The sequence below is a fragment of the Sitophilus oryzae genome, unplaced genomic scaffold (genome assembly GCF_002938485.1).
Source record: "Sitophilus oryzae breed Bouriz unplaced genomic scaffold, Soryzae_2.0 scaffold_466_pilon_pilon, whole genome shotgun sequence".
In the NCBI taxonomy this organism is placed as follows: Eukaryota; Metazoa; Arthropoda; class Insecta; order Coleoptera; family Curculionidae; genus Sitophilus; species Sitophilus oryzae.
The window spans coordinates 2,561,362-2,582,033 of NW_022147047.1; the positions used below are offsets into that span (position 1 = coordinate 2,561,362).

Here is a 20,672-nt window from a genome sequence, read left to right on the forward strand (position 1 = left end):
CGATAAATGAGGACCCATGCTTATATCCTTCGGGGCATTTACATTCAAAACTCCCGGGTAAATTAACACATTGAGCGTTTCCTTCGCACGGGTTTCTATTACATTCGTTGTCATCAATGCACTGATGCGAGTTGATGTCATAAATATATCCTCTATTACACATACACTCAAAACTGCCTGGTGTATTCATGCACTGGCCGTGATTGCACATAGTTGGCATCAGCTCACATTCGTTTATTTCGATTGACTTGTTTGTCATTGGGTTGACAACAAAACCTGGAGTCCCTCCACATAGAGAGGTATGATCACCTAAAATAACAGTGTGCCTCTTAATATAAATAAACTAGATTATAATTAAAATACTATGCGATCAGTCAGTTTTTTTTTTCTATCTGTCTTATGTACAGGGTGTTCCATTTTTGTGTGTCTCGTTTATGAGTTGAGATGCAAAGATACGGTTTTCATATCACTGGATGAGACTAAAGATGCTACAGACAGATTTGTCCTAGCCATCTTAGTTTCTGAAATATAGGGTGAATTTGATATTTTTGCGTTTTTCGACCCCCCTTTGTATCTCGGTTAGCTTTTTATTTGTCGAAAAGGTGAAAACTGTATCCCATAGAGTTTTTCAAGTGGCATCCAGTAGCGTAACTAGGCTGGAAGCTGTCATTTTTTATTTTATTTGGATTATTTTGTGCCCTTTCTAAAATATCTCTCTATATTATGTCCCCGGATTGTCTTTACAAGAAGAAAAACTTTTTTAATGCATTCTCTATAACATTTTTTGCTTGTTCTAAAATGGTTAATCCCGTTTATACTTTTCCAAATTTCCATACCGTTTCGTTTTAGAGAAAGTTAAGAAAAACATGAAAATATTGTTGAATTTTCCTAGTCCTAAGAATCAAAAGGCGTTTCTATGGTAATATCAATCCATTTCATTCTTTGATAGATGGTTATTAATAATTTTGATTAACGTCATATTCTTTGAGGTTGTTAAAGTATCAGATTTTCCGATAACTATCATCACCCTTTCCGTAGTATTGAACTAAATAAATTTTAAAAAATGCCTATACCTATATTAACATAAATAAATGTTGTGCTTCCTTAAAATGTTAAAACAACAAAATATATGACGTTAATTAAAATTCTATGAATAATTTTTACGGGACTTTGGAAAAAATTCACCAATATTTTCATGTTTTTCGTAATTTTCCCTAAAACGGTATGGAAAATTGGGAAAATATAAACGAGATTAACCATCTTAGAACAAGCAACCATTTTTATGGAGAATGCATTTTTCTCAAAATATCAATAATAAAAAAGTTTTTCCTTTTGTAAAGACAATCCGGGAACATACTGTATACCCTATCCTTATTTTCATAAATATGTTAAAAAAATGCATTATTTAACTTCTTAACATAAATCAACCTTAAAAATTAATTATTGATTTAATCAACCTGGTTTAGTACCACTATTATTTTATTTAATGTAATTTAACCACAAAATTTTGATTTTCACCGCGTTATCTGTACTGAGAATGAACTTGTGCACTTGTAGATAACACGCTGTGAATTAAAGTTATTGATATTTTGCACTTGTGCAATAGTTTCACGCACAGAAACTAGCCTGGAATAGCCCATAACCAAAACTGGACGTCAAATAAATTATTCGAATGTTTTGATTACCTAATTTAAAGCGGCCGTCTATTTTACAAGTTACAATGCATACCTTGCTCATGAAAATAAGTATAGAAAATATTATTATACAGGGTGTCCCAGAAATAAGTGTAAGTATTTTAACTGGTAGTATATTTTGGCATTAGAAACAAGCCTATGAGGTTTTTTGCAAAAAAAAGTTTAGTTTTAAGTTAAAAAACATAATTTCTTGATGATATGGCGACATAGGTAGTAGCTTAAATTTACATGAAAGAAAATCCGGTGATTCTCAAAATTTTAGCAAAAAATATTTTTTTTTTGGGTTTTCAAAGTAAAATAACTCGGTTATTTTGGACTTTTTTTTTACGGCAAAAAAAATGTAAAAAAAAACGGTAAAAAAATGTTTCTTTTGACCAGATCTACCACCTCTTAAAATACTTGCACTTATTTCTGGGACGCCCTACCTAAAAAGCAGCAAGGTAAATAAAATTAAGAAATAATGTACAGGGTATCCCAAACTCAGGCATCCTTACTTAACCACCGTTAAAGTGAAAAAGTATATGTAGGAAAAACGATAAATACTCCTACTACCATATTTTAACAATTTTTATATTATACCTTATTATAAAAACCTTCATATTGTTTTTTTTTATAAAAATACTTCAGCCTTTCAATCTCCGACGAAATTTTACTGTAAAATTCATATTGAAGGAAATGCTTCAATTCCGGCAACACTGATGTGATGTGAAAACCGCATCTTTGCGTACTCACAAGCGAGAAACCCTGTAAAACACAAGAAAATGGGACATCCTGTACTTGTGATGTGTGTCATCAGTTTTTTTCAAGCACACGAGACCTACAGTTTATCGCTGAATCCGAAAGACATTATTCGAGAGTCTATACTATACAAATATACTCAAAGTGGTTTGCCATTCATTTCTCCATTTTTAAACATACATATATTTATTTAAAAGATGAAGAATGGAACCCGGCATTCTCGGGGTAGCAGCAGACACATTTGGCATTGAGCCTCTACCGGCCACGAAAAAATTTCAAGGACTGATCTTAGTAAAGTAATTCTTTTATTTATACCTACTGGTGCCTTGGATTGGACATGGTTCGCATGGTTGGCCCCAAGCTTGACCCATCGAGCAGCAACACACTTTCTTCGTCTGATTCTGAGTCATCGGAGTTGAACACTGCCATCTACTGTAGTTCAGATAACATATATCTTTGCGCATGTCAACACATTCTCCTGGTATTCACAAAAAAAGAGTTTAAAATTAATGTTAATTTGGTAAAAATATAGTGCAATGCTCACTTCTTCCTGGAAGAGGCATGTAGCCTTCTGGACACTGACAGTAATATCTTCCTTGTTCATTGACGCATTCTCCAACTCTACAGATGTAAGGGTTCTCAGCACACTCATTGATGTCAACGCAAGTATAGCCAGTGCTGTCCAGTCTGAATCCTTCGTTACATGAACACATAAAGCTGCCAAAAGTGTTGGTACAATGTCCATTCTCGCAGATATTTTCATGCTCTTCGCACTCGTTAATATCTTCTAGTACTACCTAAAAATCAAGAGGATAAAAAGAACCAACTTAAAAAAAAATAATGTGGTTAACTTACAGTAATGTCGTTTGGTTTATATCCCAGACCTCCTGGACAAAGTTGTTGATACTCTTCACTGTGTGGTGCAGGACATAGCTCACATCTGGGTCCCCATCCTTTACCCACAGAGCAACAGCATGAAGCTTTAGTAACATAATCTGCAGTGGGTCCTTCGCATCTTCCTCCAGGTTGTACTTCCAAATAACATCTCGATGTTCTTCTGTCTACAACAAATTAAGAACTTAGGTTTCTGTTATCTAGACTTGGAGAAATATACATACCTATGCAGGCGTTTCCTTCTGCTACCAGTTCGTAATTTGGTGGACAGACGCACTTGAAGCTGCCTTCTGTATTGCTGCATTCTCCATACAGACATGATAATGGACTCTCGCACTCGTCAATGTCAGTACAGTTGCCTCCTGAGCCGTCAAGTTTGTAGCCCTCGTGACATTCGCATCGGAACATGCCGAGTGTGTTTTCGCAGCTCCCGAAGACGCAGAGGTTGTTGAACATGTCGCATTCGTTGATATCTTTGAAAAATAGGCTGATGTATATCATTTTTTAAAGAACTTTCTAAATTATTGTTAATAAAGATACGAATTTAAGTATAATATAACTAATATTATTTGCTAGAAACGGATATACATTATGACCCTTATTTATATGTGAAGTGGTATATTTCGATCCTAGAAAATAATGTTAAAAATTAAGTATCTTTTGATAAAAAAATGATTTATTTTATTTAATTTTTTTATTTTCAAAGTAAAATAACTCGTATATTTTGGACTTTTCAAAAACGGTATATATTAACGTTCTGTTAAAATGACATTATATCAAGTTAAACTTCAAAATTAACTATTAGCTACCTGATAATAATTACTTAATATACAGGATGTCCTAATATTCCGTGGACATAGAACTACTACGTATTTTTTGAATCAAAATAAGTTCATTGGACAATATTTACCTCTATACAAAAATGCCTTGTTAGTCCGTTAGAGGAAATCAAACTTTAAAAAAATAAACACATTTTTACAGATATTTTAAGAAAAGAACCGTTATTCCGATTTGAATGAGATTTTGGGTGTCTATATACAGGGTTGTTCACCACATACGACACGGAGTATTGTAGCTAAACGATGAGATTTTTACAAATTGTAAGTTTTGGGTTCGATGAAGGACTATTAGAGGTACAATTTAAAAATAATTTTACAACATACAGAGTGTCCCAAATAAGTAAAAAATATCAAAGAACGGTAAGGTTTAAGTATAATAAACCTTAATCAAGTGTACCTTTATTTTAATCGTAGAAACTAAAAATGTAATAATATACAGGGTGTTCCATTTAAAAAAATACAACTTTGATATTTTTTACTTATTTGAGACACTCTGTATCTTGTCAAATTATTTTTAAATTGTACCTCTAATAGTCCTTCATCGAACCCAAAACTTGAAATTTGTAAAAATATAATCGTTTAGCTACAATACTCCGTGTCGTATGTGGTGAACAACCCTGTATATTGGCAAGTGCTTTAACATTTAACTTTCCCAAAAATCAAGAAAGAGTAGGGGATGGGTGCTATTATACTCTAACAATCTAGTTGGCTAAAATATGGAATTGTATGTTACTTATATATCACAAATTATATTCGACAATAAGCTTCATAAAAAAAACTTTAAAGAATTAATAATTTTTAAATTAATTAACGTTCGGGTTTATTTTTTATTGATGGCCTCTAACAAACAAACGAAGCACTTTTGTATAGAGGTGAATTGTGTGGAATGAACTTATTTTGATTCCAAAAAAACGTAGTAATTCTACACATTCCGCTGTCTTTCATAATCAAAATTAAAACTTTTTAATACAATATTAAGCAAATAGTTTAATACGCATGCCTTTCAGTAAATACAAAATATACAGGGTGGTCTGAAATGTATTCGGGAAACTTCGGCAGTATATCCTGCATATAAAAATAAGTAAAAAATCCTAATCCTTTGGGCCTAATAAAAACCGAAATAAAAATGAAATTTTTACAGCCTGTTTCTCCGAAACCAAGCATTTTGGGCCATAAATTTATACGAACTTTTTTACTTATTTTTATCTGCAGAATACGTTGCCGAAGTTTCTGGAATGCAATTCGGACCAACCTGTACCAATAGCGCTCCTAGATACCTACTAGGATAAAGCACTGTAAGCCTCTCTCTCCATCGATGTTAGTAGCTTCTGTTAGACACACGTTTCTACATTCTATCCTTATAATTCTACGTATATATGTGTTAAAAGGTATGGAGTTAGTTATGTACAGGAGGAGATGTTAATGAAGTTATTTCTTTCTTCGAGAGCTGACTCTTACTGACCGACACAGGCCTGCTCGTTGCCCTCGTTCGGGTGCATGAAGCCCATCTCACACTCGCACCTGAACGAACCCGGGTAGTTCAGGCATTGCCCGTTTTCGCACAGGCTCGGGTCGTTGGTACATTCGTCGATGTCAGTGCAAGTGTACCCGTCTCCTTTGAATCTGTGTGGAAAAGGCAAAATTTTTAGAAAAATATGGCAAATAACATGGCGATACAAATATAAAGGATTTTTTTAATGGATAGATGGAGGTATTCATCAGAGCTGCAACAAGTCAGTTTCGAAAAGACTTAAGTCTAAATCTTAAGTCTTAAATCATTTCTAAAATCAAAATGATTTAAATCATAAGTTAATTTCAACATAAAGTTAAATGATTTTAATCTTAAGTCTATGACTTAAATCATTTTCTTTCAAGCCAATCCATTTTTGTAAATCCTTCAATATTAATATAATTTAATAATTTAAGTCGTTTTTATGATTTAAGTCTATATTTTTGATAAACATAATGATCTGCGTGTTAAGTCGGCAAAATAACTTAAATCAAAATAATTATCTTCAAGTCAAGACAGCTAAAATTCAATTTAGGTACTTATTTTTTAATGTTAATATAAATTTTATTGTATTTCCGATTGGGCAATTTTCTTATTACCTATATTAGGTATTAATATTTATTGTAAGTACTAATAAGACTAGAACCACATAAAATAAAACTAATCATTTTCAGAATATCTACAAACACAAAAATATGTTTTTTTTTTATAAAATGTATCGATTTGGAGTTCTTTATATGTATCCATTACAGTTTGGATGTCATCTAATACGTGTCCATTAAAAAGTGGTAATGTGTTTTGATCATTATGTAATATGTGGATGGTATAAGCTCAGGGCTAGAGGATTTTAAGGTACTCTTCAATATATTCGAAATCAATTTTTTTCGTTCGTCTTTCGGGCTATATAACGGAGTTGGGGATTCACTTGATTCGCTTGGAAAACAATAGACTCACTACGCACGCGTATCACGACGAATAATCAAAACCGGTTCCGAAAAACTAACTTTTTATTTCCTAGTGATATGGTATTGAGTGTTGATTTTTTTGTTTAACGCCTAACAGTTTAAAAAGAAGTTAAGAATATTTTTTTCCATAGCGAGTTACGTTTTAAAAAATATTCAGAAATTATTATTTCAAGGAATTTATTAAATTACGAGTAAAAAAAATATTGTGCTGCGTTGGCGTTGGTTTCTATGTAATTTGACAAATAAATAAAGCTGTCTCTTTAGTTGTCAGTTTTGAGTCAATATTTTTTAATTCTCTTTCGTGTCGATTGCTGATTGAATTGGAGCCAGAAATGGCTCAAAACGAAATAAGTAAATTAACGAAACACAAGTTTAAAGGGTTGATGATATATCTTACCCAGCATCACATTCACATCTAAATGAGCCATCGTTGTTGATGCATTGAGCATTTTGATCACATCCTCCGTTATTTGTTAAGCATTCGTTGATGTCCCTACAGCTGATACCGTTTCCTGTGAAACCATCTAAACATCTGCACTGGTAGGAACCCTAAGACAAAGATTTATAAACTTCATGAATAATTTCGTACATGTGAGTAAAATTGTTAAGATACGTTTATTATAATATATATTTTCATCTGCAAAAATGTTTGAAAACCGTTTAACAAAATAAAAAAAAATTTAATGAAAACCTTCCTGATATGCAACGTGTGGTAGATTCGAGATTTTATGAAGTATAGCAATGTAAAAGAGAAATAAACCTATATAATTTAGAAGAATAATCTTACAGGGTTATTGATACAATCTGCATTCTCATCACAGTTATACGTTCCTAGATAGCATTCGTCATCATCGGTACACTGTTGACCACCATCTGGTTTGACGGAATACCCTTCTTCACATCTACATTGGAACGAACCTATGGTGTTAGTACATTCTCCTGCACCGCATATGTGTGGGTTCTGTTTACATTCGTCGATATCTAAAATTTAACAGAAATATTATACTTTTTATTGGCCTCGTTTAAGTCCTATTGTTTCGGAGAAATATGTAGACATAGAGGAGCTTTATTACATATTATATAACATTTGGTTTGATTTATTTATTTCTCTAAACCTAATACCATACCTAAACAAGAGGTTCCTGAAGGTCCAGCCAGTAAACCTTCAATACAGTGACAAATATAACTTCCAATAGTGTTGGAGCACTTTCCACCATTACAGATTCTTGTGTTCTTGCATTCATCGATATCTGAGCATGTTCTTCCATCCAAATTGAGTTGATAACCTGGCCTGTAAAGAAATTCTTTGATTAATCTTCTTGGTTGCGTGTTTTCAATCGAGATCATACCCACAAGAGCATGAATAGCTTCCTGGTGTGTTTAGACAGATGTCGTCGCATGGTTCAGTGTCACATTCATCAATATCTACAAGAAACATGCTTTAGAATAACTTACGACACCCAAAAGGAATATTTTATTTTTCATTAGTAAATATTTAGGTTAACATTAATGCACAAACCTTCACAATGTGATTTTTGACCAGTTTGTTGATATCCTTCATTGCAAATACACTGATAGGTTCCCATCATGTTCTCACAGACTCCATTGGAGCATATTCCGCTTGTCCTTGAACATTCATCAATGTCTTTGCAGGATTGCTTGTCAGATGCCAATTCGTGACCTTCCGGACATTCACACTTGTAAGAACCTTCTGTATTTATGCACCTGCCACCTCTACAAAGACCTAAATAACATATATTTCTTAATTATATTATATCTGTTATTTTATTGCAAACCTTATTTTACTATTTTTAACTTTAGACTAAAAAATCATGAAAAGATCCAAAAAAACTCGCATGTGTCAAGATTTAGAAATTATCGAACAAAAATAAGTCAACTAGACTTCTTTCAATCTTGATCACTACTCAATATTTTTATAATAAAATAAATTATGCCTTTTTACCTGGTATTTCTTCACATTCATTAATATCCATACAAGTCTGCATTGGAGGCTGAGTTCTAAATCCTTCTTGACATTCACAATAGAAATCACCTGGTGTATTCTTACATACCCCATTACCACATACATTGGTTGTTGTTATACTGCATTCATCAATATCTAAGTCGGAGAGTAGTATCAAGAAATATATCCAGGAAAAAAATCTAAATTACGTATTTCTTACCAACGCATTTAATTTTTGCATCGTCATAGTCATATCCTTTGTTACATCTGCAATTGTATCCTCCCATTGTATTCCTACATCGACCGTTCTGGCACATTTCAGGAAATTCTGTACATTCGTTAATATCTTTTCTATCCAAAAATCCCAATCCTTTGGGACATAGTTCTAAATATGCTGCTGATCCTATTCGAGGACATGCTTCGCATTTATGACCCCAGGCTTTTCCAACTGAAGAGCAACAGCAAAGATTCTTGTGGAAGGCTCCTGTGATAGGATTGGTGCATTTTCCATGCTTGTACCTTGTAAAGCATGGTTCTTCTCTAACATCCAAACATTGAGTTCCTAGGTACAGAGAAATATTTTAAATGGTACTACCAAATATTTTCAAGTATGTTCGTTACTCGAGAAAATATCAATGGAAAAAAAATTGTGAGTTTTATTATCGTTTCTTATCGATATTTTTCTAACTTAGACAAGAGACTTACTTGTATCGTCTAAAGTTAAACCAGGTGGACAAGTACAAGTAAAGCTGCCGTCAGTATTAACGCATAGTCCACCTCCTCTACAAATATTAGGATTTAGATCACATTCGTTAATATCCGTACAAGTCTTCCCGTCAATTTTTGCATATCCGTGCCTACACTCATTGCAATCGTTCTTGTTGCATCTTTCGCACGGGGATCCCCAAGCTACACCGATAGAACAACAGCACTCCATTCTCCTGCTGAGTTGAGGAAGATTGTTTTCGCATCGACCATGATTAAGTTTGGTCCAGCAGGATCCTCTTCTGTTATCTGAAATTATGTATTAAAAAAATTGTTTAATATCTGAAAAAAAGAACATTTTTTTGCTTACCTATACAAATTCTTCCGGTGTTGTCCAGGACAAATCCAGGCTCACACTCGCATTTGTACGACCCCAAAACATTGACGCATTCTCCATTGAAGCATGCTTCTGGTCCAAGCTCCCTACACTCGTCGATGTCTTCACAAACAAAAATATTCGGATTCAGTTGTGTTCCAGTGGGGCAAATACATTGAAAGCTTCCTGGAGTGTTTTTGCATTGACCTCCGCCACAAATCTACAAACGAAATCTGAGTTTTTATAATGACATAGTCGTGAGTTTATTTTTAAATAACTTAAAAGAAATTCAAAGAAAATGGTCTTAAATATGTAAATGCTTACCACCTCTGCTTCAACTTCACATTCATTGATATCAGTACAAATTTTCCCCGATTCATCAACTTCATAGCCGGGATTACAAATACACCTATAAGTACCAATAAGATTCTCGCAAGCTCCATTCTGACATATGTTCGGATTTTGGGCACATTCATTGATATCATTACCATCAAAAGTCGAACCTTTTTGAAAATTTAAGCATTATTTTATCAACTTGAAAAAATAATTGAAATTAAACCAACCAGGTCCATGAGGACATAAGAGATCAAAATCCGTTGTCCCAGGCATTGGACAGGGTTGACAGGTCTGTCCCCAAGCCATTGGTTTCCCTGTCACGATGGTACAGCAACAACAACTTGATTTCGTCACTGCAGTTGTTGAAGGATTGATACATTGTCCGTCACGATATTCCTTTAAACAATTTAATATATTCTGATGTTTCTGAAAAGTGTAACCTTACCTGATAGCACAGATCTCTTCTAGTATCCAAACAAGATCTTCCATCAGCTCCTAGGCTGAATCCAGAGTGACATTCACATCTAAAGCTTCCAGGGGTGTTGAAACAAGTGCCGAACTGGCATGGATTACTAATGCATTCGTCTATATCCATACAGTGTCTTCCATCTAATCCTAATCGGTATCCAGAATCGCAAACGCACCTGAAGGAACCTTCCATGTTGATACATTTTCCATGGTCACACATTCCTGGATAAAATAAAACAAAATAAAATTGCGCTATATTCTATTTCTGTAAAATTTACCTGTGGTAGAACACTCGTCCATGTCAATACAAAAAGTTTTATCGCTTGATTCAATAAATCCAGGTAAACACTGACATGTATAGGACCCCGGAGTATTTTCACATCTTCCGTTCAAACATATCCTTGGATTTTCATAACATTCATCAATATCTACAAATAAAAATATAATTTATCTAAAATAATTATTATTTTGTTTCATTCACCGATGCATGCGAATCCTGTTGAGCTCAGTTTGAAACCGCTTTTGCATTGGCATTTAAAACTGCCATCCATGTTGATACAGATGCCGTTGGTGCACATGCCTATCTCGGCACATTCGTCGTGATCAGTGCACATGGTACCATCGGGAGAGACGTCAAAACCTGGAGGGCAGAGGCAGTTGAAGCCTCCAAGGGTGTTCGAGCATCTGCCATTAAGGCATTTTCCTTCATTGCATTCGTTGATATCTGAATAATTATAGGTCAAAAAAATTTAAATAATTTGTATATTTTTTTACTTTGTTAATTCATTAACTTATTCTATATTTTGGAATAAAAACTCAGAACTGAATCAGTCAAAAATGAACGAATAACAGTAAACGTGTAAGTAAGAATGTGAACATGATCAGTACATTCATACTTTCATTTAAATTTTAAACTCCTACTACTTTTGTTTATTTTATCTGAACAATGAATTCAAATTGAAGTGTGAAAAATATATATTTTTTCGTATTTCTTATACTTTTCCAACGTTTGAGAAAATATTAAAAGAAATTGGCTTCAAAAATAATTATTCTTCAATATAAAAAGATTAAATTTTGTTTTATACATTTTATGCTTATAAGATCACAGACATAAAGATCTCTGAACCAACTGAATGTACTCAACGTGTAAACACAAGCGCCATTTTCTGTCTTTCGTGAATAATGAATCGGTGAAACTGCCTATTGACATAGTAACAAAACATATACTCAATGTACAGAGTGGGCCAAATTGGACGCTTTTAAAAAACTAGTATCGGTATCTGGAGCTCAATTTTGGAGGAACCAATGGAACTCGAAAACATATTTTTCCAGCAAGACGAGATAGCACCTCACAACGCTGAAGTTATCAGCAATTTTTTGTAGCCAATTTCGAGAATAATTGTATAGTTAACCAAGGTTCCAGCCATTGGCCGTCGAGACCGCCGGACTTAGCGCCTAAGGATTTTTATCTTTGTGGAAGATGAAAGGTTCTTAATTTCAAACTGCGCGTATACTCTAAACAAGAATTATAAATACTTAGAGGTTAAGCTAGAGTATCTTTTACTCACACTGAGTTAATGAATTCCGCGAGAAATGTTCAGAAACGGTCCCGCCTGTGTATAGCACAAGGCGGTCGACATTTCGAACACCTGTAGCAAAATCTCATGTCTTGATGTTGCTATTTATTACTATTGTTATTATATAGAGTTTAAATGTGTTGTTATTGTTAAATATAGTTTAAATTGTTATAAAATTCTGCATCTCTGCATTGCAAATATTATTTTCGTTTTATTTGCTGGTCACAGCTAGCATTTTTCTAAAAGACTACTTATTCAAAGTAAGCGAATTTTAAAAAACTCTATATCTCGAAGAAAAAATATTTTTGAAACGGTAATTTTAAATTATTTTCTGAATTTAAAATACCCTGTATACACCATATAGAAAATAAAACTATCTATTGATAACTCTTAAGTTATTAATTTTAATAAAATTATACTTAAACCATTAAATCCTGCGTAAAAAGTTGCTTTGGAATTGTTTTCATAAAAATACAAAATTTTCCATAGCAAAAAAGTTACAGCGATTTGTTAAAAAAACAGCATTTTTGAAAAACACCCCCTAACTCCGAAAGGTAACAGATATCGATGTGCGGTTTTTATCATCATGTTTTTGATCAAAATTGAGCTACAGACACCGATATTAGTTTTAGTCTATCTCGTATAGAAAAGGATGTTTCTCTTTAAAAGTATCCAATTTGGTGTACAATCAACACGCTGTATATACAGTCAGAGTAATAATAAAAAAATATGTGATTTTTATTTTATTAAAAAATTCTTTAGATATGCAAAACTTTTAATTAGATATATTTTATCCAATTAGAGGTTTATTGTTATAGTATCGATTTTGTGTAGTAATATTTCTTTATTTGTTTCAGATATTGGTTCAAAAGTGGACTCTTAGTGACGGTAAGTTATTTTTTTATTTCGATAGATAAAAATATTATATTTTTATCAAAAAGCATGTATATAAGCAATATTGCCAACTTAGTAAATAGGTTTAGAAGAAGCTTCGGTAGAAAATTTTATCGTTAGTAGGTGAGTACAACTTTGGTAGGTTTTGTCTTTAACTTTAAAATATATTGGAACGGTTACTGGTTTGATTAAAGGAAAATGCGAAAAAGCAAAAATAAAAATTTGCATCACTAGCCTTCACACACTTGTGATTTTCCTTTCCTGAATCCTGGATCGCAGATGCAATCGTATCCCTGCGCCAGATCCACGCATTTCCCGTGTTGACAGATGTCAGGTCGTAGCATGCACTCGTCCACCAAAGTCGTACCGGTCAGCTTGGTCTGAGGCTCTGGTCCTGGTAGGCTGGTGATGTTGAAATCCTTGCTTTCGATCACGTGATACGGTGGTTGGGTGGAGCACAGTCTTCTGTGATCATCTGTATGGAAAAAAGTCGTTTTATTTTTTTTAGAAAGTCAAACAAAAAATAAAATTAAAAAAATAAATTATCTTTTACCACTTCCATAATCTGGACAAGGCTCACAATCTTCACCCCACCCTTGTCCAACATGCTGTCCGCAACAGCAATCCTTTTTGGACAGTCTGTATTGTAATTCGTCTCTGCAATACCCATCAGATCGTCGATGAGTATAGCATAAACCTTGCCGTCCATCTAAAATTGAAACAAATACACATTAATTCATATTTAATAGCCTGAACATTTTTTTGGGGTTTTTGATAATAATCACTTCATTTGGCAGTTTCATTGAATGTGAATTCGTACAAAAATTTGTTCACACGAGCTGGATACATTGATTAAACAAATATAGAATTCAAAGTTCATATTCTCGTTATTCAACTAATTGACTGGACAAACAAAAGATTAAAAATATGTGGAGAATATCTTAATCATCTAAGATTCGTTGATAACAGAATCCAAATTGTCAATAGTCAATTGTCTGAAGAATTACAAGCAAAAATCAACAAATTAAGTACAACCAGCATTAAAATAGATCACTAAATGAAATTGGAAGAAAAACTAGTCATCAAAAAAGACATTCTAATAAATAACATAACACTATGCCTGGAAATAGTAGAATACAAAGGGTGCAATACAGGCTGCTACAAATTCAGGGTACGAGCATTGGTATGGTTTACTCGATAACCGTAATAGATATGGCTAAATATACGTGGGTAAAGTTGTGCTTGGGATTTTCACCAAGATGTCATCAAAAAAGTTTTAAAAATTACAAGGATTGCTGTTTTTTTTTTAAAAAAAAACGGGTTTTTTGAAAATCAGTTTTATTTTTTCCTGTCGTTACTTTTTAGAAAATCAAAAAACTAATTGCACATTCATAGTCACTTTATTAAGGCTATCTCATAGTATTTTTAGATTTTCAAATTAGCTGATAATTTGTGAGATACAGAGGCAAACTATTTTTTTTAAATACGGATCTGCATTTTTTATTTCAGGTTTTGAAAGAACTCGGTCTCCTGAGTATAATGATATGCCACACTTTATACTTTTTTTGTTTTGGGTACTTTAACAACAACAAGACTATTTATTATTATTTAAAATAATTTCAAATCCGACTCTGTTTTTTTTTAAATTATTTAATCTAATTATATTCATCGCAACAATATTGATCTAATTAACGTTGAATAAGGAAAGTCGAGCCAATTGGAAGATTCAAATAAATAATATCCAAGTCAGCAATTCGAAGATATTATTTTTAACTTTTTTATTGTGAGTTTGAAATCTCAGTGTACGATCTAATAATATGAATAATATTAATCGTAGTGATTATAAATAAATAAACTTCTACAAACTACTTTCTAATGCTGTACAGGTTCGAAAGGGTTACCACCCTCCCTATTGCACAGATTTATTTTTCGTTCAATTTTATTTACAGCTCTTTGAACTTTCTTCTTATACTTCCGAATGCATTTTGTACTCTTTATTGTAAATGTTAAAATGTATTGATTTCACTTTTAAAAATGACGTCAAGTAATGAACCCAACTATAAAGAGAGTGTGTGAGTGAGGCGACACCATAATTGGAAATGGTTGAATAAGCTGAAAACGATGATGATGATGATGATGATGATTTGGGACCACTAATACACAGCTCAGGAACAACAGAAAAATTAGAAACTTTTTAAATTTTAAGCAGTTCAATTTTTTTGTCTATTTTTGATGATTTTTTAGCAAACTAATGTTATTTAATTTTTCTCTTCATACCTATACAGTATTTCTTGTCTTGACTCTGTATAAATCCTGGATTGCAAAGACAGAAGAATCCACCGACTGTATTGACACAAGCGCCATCTGTACAAATTCCATCGTCTTCGCATTCGTTCCTGTCGTCACATCTGTTGGTCTGAGGATTCCTAGCCTGACCAGGAGGACACTGGCAAGTGAAGGATCCAACACTGTTGACGCAGTGACCACCAGAGCAAAGATGGGGAATAGCTTCACATTCGTTGATATCTAAAAAGAAGGGAAAAACAAAGGTTTTTAAGTTTATGAGAAAAAAAACGACTATTAATAGCTAACAACTACTTCAGAGATAACTCACTGTTTCACTGGATTTGGTTTTATACAATTGAAAATAGTATGTTTAGTAGTTTAAAAAATGCAAATTAAGTCCTTGTAATAAAATAACTATGTATTTAAAATAATCAGCCTATTTTAAAATATTTCTTACCAACACACTCTCCTGTCTTTTGATTCTTTAAAAATCCAGTGTCGCATTCGAGTCGCGTGGGACAGTGTTCGCAGGGATGGCCCCAGGCTTTGCCCACAGTGGCGCAACATAGCGTTTTCGTACAAACCACTCCCTCCAGTTGGTTCACGCATAATGGTCCTCTTATTCCCGTGTAGCAAGGTCCTGTTCTGTAATCTGTAATAGACAAAATTGAAATTATCTTAATTAATATTCAAAATTTTTGCAGGAAAAATCTTTTTTCTACAAAGGTCAGTAAAAATGTAATTTTTAACGCATGCTGTCAGTGCCTAAAATGATGCTAAAATGTGACATTATGTCACTGATGGTAAAAGTCATTTACTTTTAGCATTACTTAGTAAGTCACGCGATTTACTTTTAATACCATAGATAAAAGAAAATAATCTACTTTAACCTTTGAATAAGAAGACTAAGGAAGGAGCATAATGCTATCCATGTATTCATGCATGGTGGACGGAAAAGCCACCATAAAAGCTCTCCAGGGTGGGGATCCTTGACAGTTCTGTTTGACGATTCATTTGACACATTTGAATTTGATTTGAAATTTTGTGGATTTGTCAGTCTTTACGGAGCTTATTTTATGTTAATTATTATTTATTCTACTACTGATAGTTGTATAAAGGTAGTAAATCTAGATGGAAATTGTGGCAGAACTTAAATTAACAGTGACACTATCGCGATTTATCGAAAAAGACTATAAAATAGTTGGTTGTGTAGCGTGCGGTAGATCTCGGCAAAAATTGAGTGAAATAATGGAACAACTTTTCGCTAGTAAGTGACTATATAATATACATACGTGTAGTAAACCGATCATTTATGAAATTCACTTAAATTAACTAAATTATATATTTTTCTTGCATTTCAGCTTTTATTTATTACTTGTCAAAGATTAGATGTCAAAGAATTTAGATACGTTAATTTGACTTACCTGCTTCAGTAGCGTATCGGATGTTTGTGTTAATAAATACTTATTATAACTTATCTATTTTTATTAGAATTATATATTTTTATAACAATTTTAATAACTACCAACATTTATTCACAACGAAAAATAAAACAACAAATTATTGAGTCTACCCCACGTCTACCCTACATCATAGTTTTATATTTTTTAAATAAAATTAGAACGACACTGATAAACCGGAATTTAAGTCGGCCATATTTGAGGCCCATCGCGGTGTACCTAAGATTTTTGATATGCTCCTTCCTTAGTCTTCTTATTCAAAGACTTTAACACTGAAGCGATATGGAATCTTTCAATTACCCTAACAACCATAAACTTCATAATTAAGTTGATTTCAGAATGACATATTATGAATTATTCATTAACCATTCATTAACGTAAAAGTAATAATACCTTGATATATACGAGCATAAACTTGTTTGTAGAAAAAATAGTGTATGTTATGTGTGCTAAAAGTGATTTTATTTTGTTCGAAGAGCTTCCCTTCAAAATAAGATACCACTTTTAGCACTTATATCATAAATAACTATATTATATAATATATAATATATCAATTTAATGATATACTTTTATTATTTTTTCAATTTATATTTAATTTTACTAATTAAAAATAATGAAAAACGGAAACTTACACACCTACTTCACAGTGATTGCCAGCAAACCCATACAAACAGGCGCACCTATCTGGAGAAATACACCTTCCTCCATTTTTACAGGGTTCCTCGCAAATAGCTGCATAAACATAAAAGAAGAAAAAAAGTTTAAATAAAGTGTCTTAAACAATAATTAAATGATTTCATACGTTCTGTACAGAATTCTCCGGTATATCCTGCTACACAGCTACATTGGCCATTTACACATGTCCCACCGTTCATACAGATGGCTCTACATGGTCTGCCTTCCTCTGAAATAATAAAATTTTAGGTCATAAAATAAGAAAACTATACTCTAAAGAAATTATAAAGTTTAACTTAAACACATTTCTTTATACAGGTTGGTCCAAATTGCATTCTGGAAACATTGGCAGCATATTCTGCAGATAAAAATAAGTAAAAAGTTCGTACAAATGTAGGTCTTAAAATGCTTCGTTTCAGAGATACAGGGTGTAGCAGTTTCATTTTTATTTCGATTTTCCAGTCATTTCCTATTTAAAAAAGTCTCTTGGTAAAAGTCGCTGTTAGTAATGGTTCTCGAGAGATTTGGAATCAAAATAACCAATACATGACATCATTGACAAACATTGAACATGTTGACAAGATTATTATTGGACTGAAAACATAAATTTGAAATGTTTTTATCATATTTATTACTGTTTCATCATAATTTCGTCGAGAAAAAAGTATGATTATTTAAAAAAAAATGTTCCCAGATATATAATTTCAGTCAAATAACTATCTATTCAACATCTATATTTTTTGTCAGTAATCGACTATTTCTATTTCAAATATCTTGAGAATGGGTGATCGTAGCGATTCCTATCAAGCCTTTTTTGAATAAAAAATAGCGGATATTCTATATTTTTTCACTCAGTAGTTTTATACAGGTCGGATGAAAAGTTATTACTCTTCAAATCAGTTAAAAAATATGTAGGTGGCACCCTCCACTAGTAGGAGTCATATTGACCTGAAAATCAAATTTCTCATGTCAAAAAACTCCCAGGCACAATTTTCATCCAAACATCGACATTAGTTCAAAAATTATTTTGAAAAAATCGAAACAAAAATGAATCTTCTACACCCTCTATCTCCAAAATGGAGTATTTGAGGACATACATTTAAACGAACATTTTTACTTATTCTTTTCTATCTGCAGAAAATGCTGCCAAAGTTTCGGAGTACCCCGTATGTCAAGATACTTAAATTAGTAAAATTAAACAACAAAAATTATTATTTTATACTAATTATAATGTTCATTTTATTAGCGTCAGAACTGATATTATTTCCTACGATTATTTCCTATACGATGTTCTCTCTGGGTATCTCGGAAACTACTAGAGATAGAGAGTCGGTTAAATGGGGAAAGAATTGCAGTTTTGTGGGGTCATAAATATGCGCCTTTCAGATTTTTGAAAAAGTTCATGGCTTACTAGATATTTCGAAAAAAACAAATTTCGGCTATTTTAAAAATTGCCCCTAATTCCATTATAAGCTATTTTAGACAAAAAAATTTCAGATAAAAGTTGTCGATAATCTAATCGCCGTTTTCTTCTAAAGCCTGTCCTTTTTGACATATGACACAAATATGTTTTTTTAAATGGAAACCATAGTTGGCCATGACTTCATAAAAAGCGCCATTTTTTAAGCTTTTCAGCGATATAAGGTATAATATGTTTTCTTCGAAAAATTACTGAGTTATAGCCAATTCTTAATATTTTTAAATAATTTCACTTAGTTAGCCATGGAAACAAGTTCAATCGCTGTTGCTCTCAGAAATATGAAGCTGTCACATCCAAACTTTGCAAATTAAAATAAACAAAAATTGTAAATATGAATTTTTCAAATGAAGAAAAGCGTGTAGATACTCGCGCATCAATAGAGTGGTTCTTGCATGACTTACATTGTGACTTCCCCCACCCCCTCCATAATGAAAAAAATGTTAAAAATTATTTATATCATAATTATGCAAACTCAGAGATATGAAGAGGTGGACCAATTGCATGGGCCTCCTTGATCATCTGACCTATCCATTTTAGATTTTTTTTATGCGGTATGGTTAACAATAAGGTTTACAAAAGAACTTATGAATTAAGAGAGGCACTCGAACTGGCGGTACGAGAGAAGTTTAATTAAGTCGACCAGTCCTTCTGTGAGAATAGGTAGTAATTCAGTTCTAAAAAGATGCAACTCAAAACAATGGCGGATTTTTTTAACACTTTCTAAAATAACTTAAAGTGTATGCAGTGATATTATTTTTTTAAGTTTTAGTTTGTGTAATGTAAATTGTAAGGAACCGTTTAGTAATTTGACTTTTTTTTAAGTTATAAATCATAACAGAATAAGAATACCATGCCATCTAATTTAAATTAAGCAAGAAAGATAAGAATTGGCTATAACTAAATTTAACTTTTCTAACATGTCTTTAAAACCGTTCTCTAAGAAAAGTAACATTCACCGGTCAACGTATCCTCGAAAATGTATGGTCAAGAAAAGTTGAACCAATAATCCTACACGCTTTCCTTCATTTGAAAAATTCATATTTACAATTTTTCTTTATTTTAATTTACAAAGTTTGGATGTGACAGCTTCACATTTCTGGGAGCAACGGCGATTAAACTTGATTCCATGGCTAACTAAGTGAAATTGTTTAAAAATCATAAGAATTGGCTATAACTCGAAGTAATTTTTCGAAGAAAACATATTATAGCTTATATCGCTGAAAAGCTTAAGAAATGGCGCTTTGTATGAAGTCATGGCCAACTATGGTTTCCATTTAAAAAACATATGTCAAAACTGACAGGCTTTAGAAAAAAACGGAGGACACAGTCTCATTAAGGATGTGATTATCTACAACTTTTATATGAAAACTTTTTGTCTAAAATAGCTTATAATGGAATTAGGGGCAATTTTTAAAATAGTCGAAATTTGTTTTTTTCCAAATATCTAGTAAGCCATGAACTTTTTCAAAAATCTGAAAGACGCATATTTATGACCCCACAAAACTGCAATTCTTTCCCCATTTAATCGACTCTCTATCTCTAGTAGTTTCCGAGATACCCATAGAGAACATCGTAGGAAACTCACCCTGTAGATCAGATTAATTTACCTGTAGTAAGATTATAGATATTCTTGATGTATTTAGTCGCGTATACTAATTATATATAACATCTTTATGATGAAAATGATTAAACACTTACCTGGATAACTCAGTTTTTGTGCCTGACATGAAGCTGCTTTGTGACCTCCTGCGCATAGGCAAATGTTGGGAGAGACGCACTGTCCTGGAGAACATGTCCTTGAACACACGGCTG

The 20,672-nt window shown here is 32.7% G+C and overlaps 1 protein-coding gene across 2 annotated transcripts in view; it reads right to left on the reverse strand.

Moving 5' to 3' along the window:
• Positions 1-20,672, reverse strand: part of LOC115886065 (fibrillin-2-like) — a 148,006-nt gene that overhangs the window by 76,602 nt on the left and 50,732 nt on the right. Inside the window, exons 4-30 of one of the 2 annotated variants that reach the window (XM_030905094.1) lie at positions 20,559-20,669; positions 17,508-17,609; positions 17,342-17,437; positions 15,703-15,897; positions 15,237-15,485; positions 13,513-13,668; positions 13,195-13,434; positions 10,970-11,212; positions 10,767-10,916; positions 10,466-10,710; positions 10,248-10,416; positions 10,009-10,187; positions 9,679-9,904; positions 9,309-9,617; positions 8,824-9,165; positions 8,604-8,759; positions 8,160-8,384; positions 7,990-8,065; positions 7,768-7,931; positions 7,428-7,621; positions 7,038-7,189; positions 5,628-5,788; positions 3,551-3,799; positions 3,288-3,493; positions 2,977-3,229; positions 2,752-2,910; positions 1-309 (exon numbers count right to left, since the gene is read on the reverse strand). In XM_030905094.1, the coding sequence (XP_030760954.1) occupies positions 1-309; positions 2,752-2,910; positions 2,977-3,229; positions 3,288-3,493; positions 3,551-3,799; positions 5,628-5,788; positions 7,038-7,189; positions 7,428-7,621; positions 7,768-7,931; positions 7,990-8,065; positions 8,160-8,384; positions 8,604-8,759; positions 8,824-9,165; positions 9,309-9,617; positions 9,679-9,904; positions 10,009-10,187; positions 10,248-10,416; positions 10,466-10,710; positions 10,767-10,916; positions 10,970-11,212; positions 13,195-13,434; positions 13,513-13,668; positions 15,237-15,485; positions 15,703-15,897; positions 17,342-17,437; positions 17,508-17,609; positions 20,559-20,669 (5,316 nt within the window). Of the gene's footprint in view, positions 310-2,751; positions 2,911-2,976; positions 3,230-3,287; positions 3,494-3,550; positions 3,800-5,627; positions 5,789-7,037; positions 7,190-7,427; positions 7,622-7,767; positions 7,932-7,989; positions 8,066-8,159; positions 8,385-8,603; positions 8,760-8,823; positions 9,166-9,308; positions 9,618-9,678; positions 9,905-10,008; positions 10,188-10,247; positions 10,417-10,465; positions 10,711-10,766; positions 10,917-10,969; positions 11,213-13,194; positions 13,435-13,512; positions 13,669-15,236; positions 15,486-15,702; positions 15,898-17,341; positions 17,438-17,507; positions 17,610-20,558; positions 20,670-20,672 lie in introns of those variants that run through there. The other variant, XM_030905095.1, reaches the window with a different exon arrangement.